Source organism: Oncorhynchus nerka, linkage group LG3, assembly GCF_034236695.1.
Source record: "Oncorhynchus nerka isolate Pitt River linkage group LG3, Oner_Uvic_2.0, whole genome shotgun sequence".
NCBI classification, from domain to species: domain Eukaryota; kingdom Metazoa; phylum Chordata; class Actinopteri; order Salmoniformes; family Salmonidae; genus Oncorhynchus; species Oncorhynchus nerka.
The window spans coordinates 66,276,707-66,285,810 of NC_088398.1; the positions used below are offsets into that span (position 1 = coordinate 66,276,707).

A 9,104-nucleotide genomic window follows, 5' to 3' on the forward strand; every position below is an offset into this window, starting at 1 on the left:
GTTTTTTACTATCTGTGTGTTTTGTTTTGTAATAGAAGTGTTTGATGTAGTGATGTAAATAGTTGATTACTGATAATTTGTATAATGAACATGTGTGCCTGATATTTGTAAATTGTATTTAGAATAATAACAAACAAACAATCCTGCAACAAGTTACACTGTCATCATATGATTATTGAACTATTATTTTCAATCACGGCCTACACAGGTCAAACCCTGACCCGGCCAGACAACGCTGGGTCAATTGTGCGCCGCCCTATGCGACTCCCAATCGCTGCTGGTTGTGATACAGCCTCGAACCTTTCAGAGTACACTTCTAGCACTGAGATGCAGTGCCTTAGACCTCTGCGCCACTCGGGATCCCAGTTGGATTGCAGAGAAGTGTCTGTTAACGTTGATGTTAGGATCATGTGCGTATGCGAGATGATCTTGGTTTGGTAAGATTAAACGATACATATTATATGAAAGGATTTAAAAAATAAACAAACAGACTGTATTCAACCTTAACGGATCCCCAACCTAGACCATCGTTTTTGTCGCCCTCTTGCAGGCCACAATCCACACAGTTTCACATTCAGTAGATCAATTAGAAAGAAACCGATTTATTATAGAAATTAATTCCCTCAAAATAATATTGAAATTAAAGTACAATATTTAAATTAAAACGTATCAACCAGCCAAACTCATTTTTGGGCGTCACAGCATTGCGACGGAATGGACTAATCTCTGACTCATTCTGATGACGTACTTCACAGTCCAGTAAATTGACAGCTCAACAACGCGTTTCCACAATGCAAAAGAAATAAACAAAATAACCACGTTTCACGTGTTTGTTGACATTTTTTTGTAGTTATACATGAGCTGAATGCAGAGCCTTTGAACTGAACGTATTCTATAGATTTTAGTCCGTGGTTTCCCAATCAAAATGTCGTTTCTTATGGATTCTGTGATCATGTTCACCTCACAGGTAAGAATTGCTAGCTAACGTTGGCTGTTCTTGGGTGGCTGTTCTTCTCGCTAGCTAACAGTTACTGTAACCTTACAAACAACTGCTAGCTACTATAACACCACTTTTGGCTCCCTTTGCTTAGCCAGCTATTATGTTAGCCAGCTAGAATGATTGCACATACACTGTCTTGGGCAAATTTACTAACGTGAAATCTTTCAACTTCCCAGGTGCTCTTCTTTGGCTTTGGGTGGCTGTTCTTCATGCGGCAGCTGTTCAAGGACTATGAGGTATGTTATTTAGTTACTACACAAGTACTGTTATATTAGTTATGATTTGGTAGACATTAATCTACATGCCGTGTCTTTATTCTTGTAGCTAGGTGTCGTTATGTTTTCTGGACCGTTTTTGTTTAAGAACAGTTGGGAAAACCAGCAAGAAACAGAGACAGACAGATCCATCAGCATGGGTGTTTACACAGCAGTGATCTACAGAGACTGATCTAACCCTGTGGTCATGTTCCGGTCAACAGGTACGGCAGTATGTGGTCCAAGTGGTGTTCTCCATCACCTTTGCCTTCTCCTGCACCATGTTTGAGCTCATCATCTTTGAGATACTGGGTGCCTTAGAAACTAGGTAAGTACAATGGTTTAATTCATTCTTTACGTCACCACGTTCATTCAGTATGATACTTTTCTCTCCATTAACCAGCTAACATAGACGAGCCGATGTCTCATAGATGTCCGTGTCCCTCAGTTCCAGGTATTTCCACTGGAAGTTCAACCTGTATGTGATTCTACTGGTTCTAATCTTCGTGGTGCCATTTTATATCGGCTACTTTGTCGTCAGCAACATCCGCCTTTGTGAGTGACATTTTATCCATGTTATTCCATCTGTAGCATAATTCCAGTGATCCTTCTGTGTTTGATGCTACAGAGTATATGATGGGTGCTGTCTTGCTGGGGATTCTCACACGCAGTCTCTGAAGTGTGTGTTTGTGTTCAGTGCAGAGACAGAAGCTGCTCTTTGCCTGTGTCGTCTGGTTTACCTTCATGTATTTCTTTTGGAAGTTGGGGGACCCTTTCCCCATCCTCAGTCCCAAACATGGTGAGTGACTACCCTGCCCCCTCTCCCTATTCTCACTGCTGTGTTTAAGGCCCTATTCCAAACAACCCGTAGCCACTAATCATAGTCACCTCTTGTAGAGCTGAAAGTTTGGCAGGTAGCCTAGTGGTTACAGTATTGGGTCAGTAACTGAAAGGTCGCTAGTTCGATTCCCCGAGCTGACAAGGTGAAACATCTGTTGATGTGCCCTTGAGTAACCCTAATTGTTCCAGGTTTGCTGTTGTTAATGGCAGACCCTTGCTGTGACCACACTGAGGGTGTCTCTGGGAGAGTGGGATATGCAAAAAATGCATGCATATTAATATACACTTGTACATGTGTGAAATAGGACAAATATAAGCACCAAATTCTTATAAGGATTGTAACAGTGATTGTACATAATGTTGCATACCTGTTTCTGTACCTCAGGTATCCTGTCCATCGAGCAGCTGATCAGTCGTGTTGGGGTCATAGGGGTCACGCTGATGGCTCTATTGTCCGGCTTTGGTGCTGTCAACTGCCCTTACACCTACATGTCCTACTTCCTACGGTTAGTGCACTAAGTCTGTATAGACCAAAACAGCATTAAACAACTACATTACCTACAATTCAATTCAAGGGCTTTATTGGCATGGGAAACACGTGTTAACATTGCCAAAGCAAGTGAGGTAGACAACATACAAAGTGAATATATAAAGTGAAAAACAACAAAAATTAACAGTAAACATTACACATACAGAAGTTTCAAAACAGTAAAGACATTACAAATGTCATATTATATATATATATATATACAATGTACAAATAGTTAAAGGACACAAGATAAAATGAATAAGCATAAATATGGGTTGTATTTACAATGGTGTTTGTTCTACAATACCATTCTCTAACTCCCCATAGACGCCTACTACTCTACTCCTCACATACTCTACTTGTCACAACTAAATAACCTACACTCTCATTCCTCACTATCCTTACTACCCTCACTACCTGTATACCTATGTGATGCATCTTTATCTACAGGAATGTGACAGAGAGTGATATTCTTGCCTTGGAGAGGAGACTTCTTCAGACCATGGACATGATCGTCAGCAAAAAGAAACGGTGAGGGAGAGGGATAGGGGAATATATTTCTATAGAGAGAGCATAGAGACCCTCACCTTTTTCTGATAATCAAATCATTCTCAGGCTCTACTTTTCTGTTTTCCTGTGCCAGTGTTTGGTGTCATGCCTTTTCTGTTTTGTCTGTGCAGCATTGCCATGACACGGAGGCAGATGTACCAGCGAGGGGAGGACCAGAACAAACAGACGGGATTCTGGGGCATGATCAAGAGTGTCACCTCCTCACCACCAGGCAGCGAGAGTATCCTTCACACATCCTAATGGGAAGTGTGTGTGCTTTTATTGTGTGTCTGTGTACAGTTCCTTGACCCCCCTCTCCAGATTTGTCTCTGATCCAACAGGAAGTGGATGCTCTGGAGGAGCTGAGTCGCCAGCTCTTCCTGGAGACAGTAGACCTGCAGGCCACGAAGGTAATGCATGTGCACGTTCGCATAACGGGAGCGTGACCACCGGTCCAGTTGAACTCTGATAAAAACCCTATTTACTATTGAGGAGCAGACTGTATATCATGCAAACACACATCTTTATTTGAACTATATCTAAATGCCCCAATTGGAGCGATGGACAAAGGTTGTTTTAAAAATCCTTTTGAGTGTTCTGGTCCCCCAATAGCAGGCTCTCTTTGAGGGCTCCAGTCCAGTTCCAGATGCAGCAGGCCTCTCCTGGGTTGTGTTGTACTGAGTGAAAGACAAGGATTCTGTCAGCAAATGGCACTGTTGCCAAATACACAACTCCACAATTCACAATAAACCAAAATAGTAACTAACTAAAGGAATACAGTAATATCAAAGCAGAAACAAATGATAATGGAAAATAGTAACTCAATTTCACAAGGTAATGTAAATCAAAATAAATGGAGAGACAAGGGATTGCAGCTCAGGTAATGTTATCAGATGTCCTTTCAAGGACAATGTCTATTCACAAATAGTCTTTGGATCAAAAGCCCGTGGGGGGACACTAGTGATTTTAAATCATTCAGATGTGAGCTGGTAGTGTTCAGTCAGAAAATTTGCTATAATCCACAATGTTTTTCAATCCAATGGCTATGTGGAATTCGAGGGTTGATGGCTGCGGCTGAAATGAGAGAGGCGGAAGCTAGCTAACTCTCAAATCAAATTTTATTGGTCACATACACATGGTTAGCAGATGTTAATGCGAGTGTAGTGAAATGCTTGTGCTTCTAGTTCCGACCATGCAGTAATATTTAACAAGTAATCTAACAATTTCATAACAACTAACTTTTACACACAAGTGTAAAGGAATGAATAAGATATGTACATATAAATATATGGATGAGAGATGGCTGTTCAGCATAGTCAAGATGCAGTAGATGGTATAGAGTACAGTATATACATATGAGATGAGTAATGTAGGGTATGTAAACATTATATAAAGTGACATTGTTTAAAGTGACTAGTGATACATTTATTACATCCAATTTTGAATTATTTAAGTGGCTGGAGTTGAGTCAGTATGTTGGCAGCAGCCACTCAATGTTAGTGATGGCTGTTTAACAGTCTGATGGCCTTGAGATAGAAGCTGTTTTTCAGTCTCTCGGTCCCAACTTTGATGCACCTGTACTGACCTCGCCTTCTGGATGATAGCGGGGTGAACAGGCAGTGGCTCGGGTGGTTGTTGTCCTTGATGATCTTTTTGCCTTCCTGTGTCATTGGGTGATGTAGATGTCCTGGAGCGCAGGTAGTTTGCCCCCGGTGGTGCGTTGTGCAGACTGCACTACCCTCTGGAGAGACCTACGGTTATGGGCGGAGCAGCTGCCGTACCAGGCGGTGATACAGCCCAACAGGATGCTCTCGATTGTGCATCTGTAAAAGTTTGAGTGTTTTTGGTGACAAGCCAAATTTCTTCAGCCTCCTGAGGTTGAAGAGGCGCTGCTGCACCTTCTTCACCACTCTTGTCTGTGTGGGTGGACCATTTCAGTTTGTCTGTGATGTGTACGCCGAGGAACTTAACATTTTCCACCTTCTCCACTACTGTCCCGTTGATGTGGATAGGGGGGTGCTCCCTCTGCTGTTTCCTGAAGTCCACGATCATCTCCTTTGTTTTGTTGACGTTGAGTGTGAGGTTATTTTCCTGACACCACACTCCGATGGCCCTTACCTCCTCCCTGTAGGCCGTCTCGTTGTTGTTGGTAATCAAGCCTACCCCTGTAGTGTCGTCTGCAAACTTGATGATTGAGTTGGAGGCGTGCATGGCCACGCAGTCATGGGTGAACAGGGAGTACAGGAGAGGGCTGAGAACGCACCCTTGTGGGGCCCCAGTGTTGATGATCAGCAGGGTGGAGATGTTGTTTCCTACCCTCACCACCTGGGGTCGTCCCGTCAGGAAGTCCAGGACCCAGTTGCACAGGGCGGGGTCTAAACCCAGGGTCTCAAGCATAATGATGAGTTTGGAGTGTACTATGGTGTTGAATGCTGAGCTGTAGTCAGTGAACAGCATTCTTACATAGGTATTCCTCTTGTCCAGATGGGTTAGGGCAGTGTGATTGCGATTGCGTTGTCTGTGGACCTATTGGGGCGGTAAGCAAATTGGAGTGGGTCTAGGGTGTCAGGTAAGGTGGAGGTTATATGATCCTTCACTAGTCTCTTAGGGAAGGGTGAATGTGTTTCAGCCTTCCAGTACCCCAACAGGCCTCTCTGGTTCAATCTGGTTTACAGTAGTTTGTTGTGTGTGGTCTTCCAGTCAGGTCCACGCAGCTAGAAATGCAGTCCACAGGTGTGCCCGCATTAATGAGTGCGTAGCACGTAAACCTGTAGAGAATGTCGGCAGGCAGCACTATCAGGAGAACTGTTGGAGATGAGATATGGAGAGGTACTTAGCTTTGAGGAAGGATGAAGTGTTCTCTCGCCCAATTTCCCAAAAGGCTTCCACTCTGTCCCTCCCGCTCGCCGGGCAGCCGTCAATTCGGTTCGCAAAGGCACTTTGTCGTCGGGTCCACACAGCTACAGGTTCAATCCACAGATACATTGGCATTAATGAGTGCGTAGTACGCAACACAGCAGAGAATGTCGACATACGGCCCTATCAGGCATTATGTTCGAGTTGGATATGTAGAGGTACTTAGCTTTGGGAAGGGACTTTTCTCTGTCTGCTCTGGTCCAGGTCCGCTCCAGCCACCGCATGTCGTCATCAGTTGCCTCGGCTCTGGCTCTGCAACCGCTCTGCTCCCAGCTCACATCGACCCACACTGCTTCTGACCCGCACCTTAAATAAAGGACAGGTGCGAGCTACTCACCGGTCCCAATTTCGTGAAGCTTTAATTACTTACTCTTGTGATCAAAAGGGGGAAGTTTTACAAGGGGCAAAAGAGGTGCGCGTCTATAAATGTCTGGGTAAAACACGTACCAGGTGATTAAGGTTCTGGCGTGGGCATATAATGCAATGCAAGTGGGCAGCTTCTAGTCAGATACATAGTCACCCATGTGACACACACTTAAGATAGTTAACTTACTACTACGACTACTACTAATAATAATAATACAAAGTTAATAAATAGTCATTCAACACTTCATTCGGGGCTTAGAGATTCTCAGGAAGCCCATCACTGCAGCCAACTCCAACACCCCTGGAATGGCTTCCAGTTTCTCAATGTCTTCTTCAGAAAAGAGCGGCCACTCCTCGCCAGAGCTCAATCTGGGCTGGTAGGCCTTCGTCACTCCCCTGTAAAATTCAACTTTGCGCCTCAGCTCCATGTGTTTGTGGAATAGACGTTGTTTCTCCTGCTCAGGCAGGTGCTGATTGTGATAGCGGAAGCTGGCCATTTGTAGGGACTGGGACTTCCAGTACCACTCACAGTTGTAGATCTCTGAGAGACTTGGGAGGACCTGACCTAAATTCACACATAAAACCAGATCTATGGTTATGTACCTAAATGCATTCTAATTATAATGAGAGATACACCAAAAAAATAAGCAATGAACCAATTCCTGGTAAGACCACAATATTTCTTACCATTGTTGATGTAGTCTGATGGTCTTGCAGGAAGATACGGCTGTCCTGGTACCGTCCATGGTACAGACTGGTTATTGAAGCTCATTTCTGAATAATGGATAATCTTGGAAAGCAGAAAGTCTTGGGGTTGTTGTCACCAAAGAGTCGACTTCCAAATCAAATGAAAACAAGGTGCCTAACAACCAAACATTCTAAACTGAAACATTCTATTAGAGTAAACAGTATTTATTTTCAAAGCATACTCTATGTTCTGTATTACCATATTCTAAATACGAATTCTGAGTGTGAATTAACAGGTGTAATGTTATTCACTCAGTGGGGATATCATGATACATTATTTGTATTTTTCCCCCAACATGCACGCTTGCCTTGCACACACACACACACACACACACACACACACACACACACACACACACACACACACAATGTCCATGTATAGTATGTAGTGGACTAAGGCTATTGTAATGTACGTTTGGTTTTTAGTAATGAGGTGTCTTTGTGCCTCTGTTCTCCGGGCCTGTAGGAGCGGATAGAGTACTCCAAGACATTCCAGGGGAAATACTTTAACTTCTTAGGTTACTTCTTCTCCATTTACTGTGTGTGGAAAATCTTCATGGTGAGTCACACACTTACAGACATGTGGATGTCAAAGAAAGCCTTTGACACTTGAAATGCTTGTAATTATACTTCAGTTTTCCATAGTAACATCTGACAAAATATCTAAAGACACTGAAGCAGCAAACTTTCAATTTATATTTGTGTCCTTCTCAAAACCTTTGGCAATGACTGTACATACACTTAGGTTGGTTTTTCAACCACTCCACAAATTTCTTGTTAACAAACTATAGTTTTGGCAAGTCGATTAGGACACAAAGTAATTTTTCCAACAATTGTTTACAGACAGATTATTTCACTTATAATTCACTGTATCATAATTCCAGTGGGTCAGAAGTTTACATACACTAAGTTGACTGTGCCTTTAAACAGCTTGGAAAATTCTAGAAAATTATATCATGGCTTTAGAAGCTTCTGTTAGGCTAATTGACATTTAAGTCAATTGAGGTGTACCTGTCGATGTATTTCAAGGCCTACCTTCAAACTCAGTGCCTCCTTGCTTGACGTCATGGGAAAATCAAAAGAAATCAGCCAAGATCTCAGATTTTTTTTTGTAGACCTCCACAAGTCTGATTCATCCTTTGAAGCAATTTCCAAACACCTGAACGTACCACGTTCATCTGTACAAACAATAGTACACAAGTATAAACACCATGGGACCTGTCTCCTAGAAATAAACGTACTTTGGTGCGAAAAGTGCAAATCAATCCCAGAACAACAGCAAAGGACCGTGTGAAGATGCTGGAGGAAACCGGTACAAAAGTATCTATATCCACAGTAAAACGAGTCATATATCGACATAACCTGAAAGGCCGCTCAGCAAGGAAGAAGCCACTGCTCCAAAACCACCATAAAAAAAGCCAGACTACAGTTTGCAACTGCACACGGGGACAAAGGTGGTACTTTTTGGAGAAATGTCCTCTGGTCTGATGAAACAAAAATAGAACTGTTTGGCCATAATGACCATCGTTATGTTTGGAGGAAAAAGGGGGATGCTTGCAAGCCGAAGAACAACATCCCAACCGTGTTCTTGGGACCCAACCGGGTGGCAGTATCATGTTGTGGGGGTGCTTTGCTGCTGGAGGGACTGGTGCACTTCACAAAATAGGTGGCATCATGAGAATGGAAAATTATGTGGATATATTGAAGCAGCATCTCAAGACATCAGTCAGGAAGTTAAAGCTTGGTCGCAAATGGGTCTTCCAAATGGACAATGACCCCAAGCATACTTCCAAAGTTGTGGCAAAATGGCTTAAGGACAACAAAGTCGAGGTATTGGAGTGGCCATCACAAAGCCCTGATCTCAATCCCATAGAAAATTTGTGGGCAGAACTGAAAAAGCATG

General features: G+C 43.0%; 1 protein-coding gene across 2 annotated transcripts in view; it reads left to right on the forward strand.

Annotated features, from left to right (window-relative positions):
- Positions 1-734: 734 nt before the first annotated feature.
- Positions 735-9,104, forward strand: part of si:ch73-390b10.2 (Golgi pH regulator) — a 14,655-nt gene continuing 6,285 nt past the window's right edge. Inside the window, exons 1-10 of one of the 2 annotated variants that reach the window (XM_065014897.1) lie at positions 735-967; positions 1,177-1,236; positions 1,479-1,582; positions 1,703-1,809; positions 1,952-2,053; positions 2,480-2,600; positions 3,074-3,154; positions 3,304-3,413; positions 3,494-3,582; positions 7,668-7,760. In XM_065014897.1, coding sequence (XP_064870969.1) covers positions 926-967; positions 1,177-1,236; positions 1,479-1,582; positions 1,703-1,809; positions 1,952-2,053; positions 2,480-2,600; positions 3,074-3,154; positions 3,304-3,413; positions 3,494-3,582; positions 7,668-7,760 — 909 coding nt within the window. In that variant the 5' untranslated portion in view covers positions 735-925. The remainder of the gene's footprint in view (positions 968-1,176; positions 1,237-1,478; positions 1,583-1,702; positions 1,810-1,951; positions 2,054-2,479; positions 2,601-3,073; positions 3,155-3,303; positions 3,414-3,493; positions 3,583-7,667; positions 7,761-9,104) is intronic. The other variant, XM_029644227.2, reaches the window with a different exon arrangement.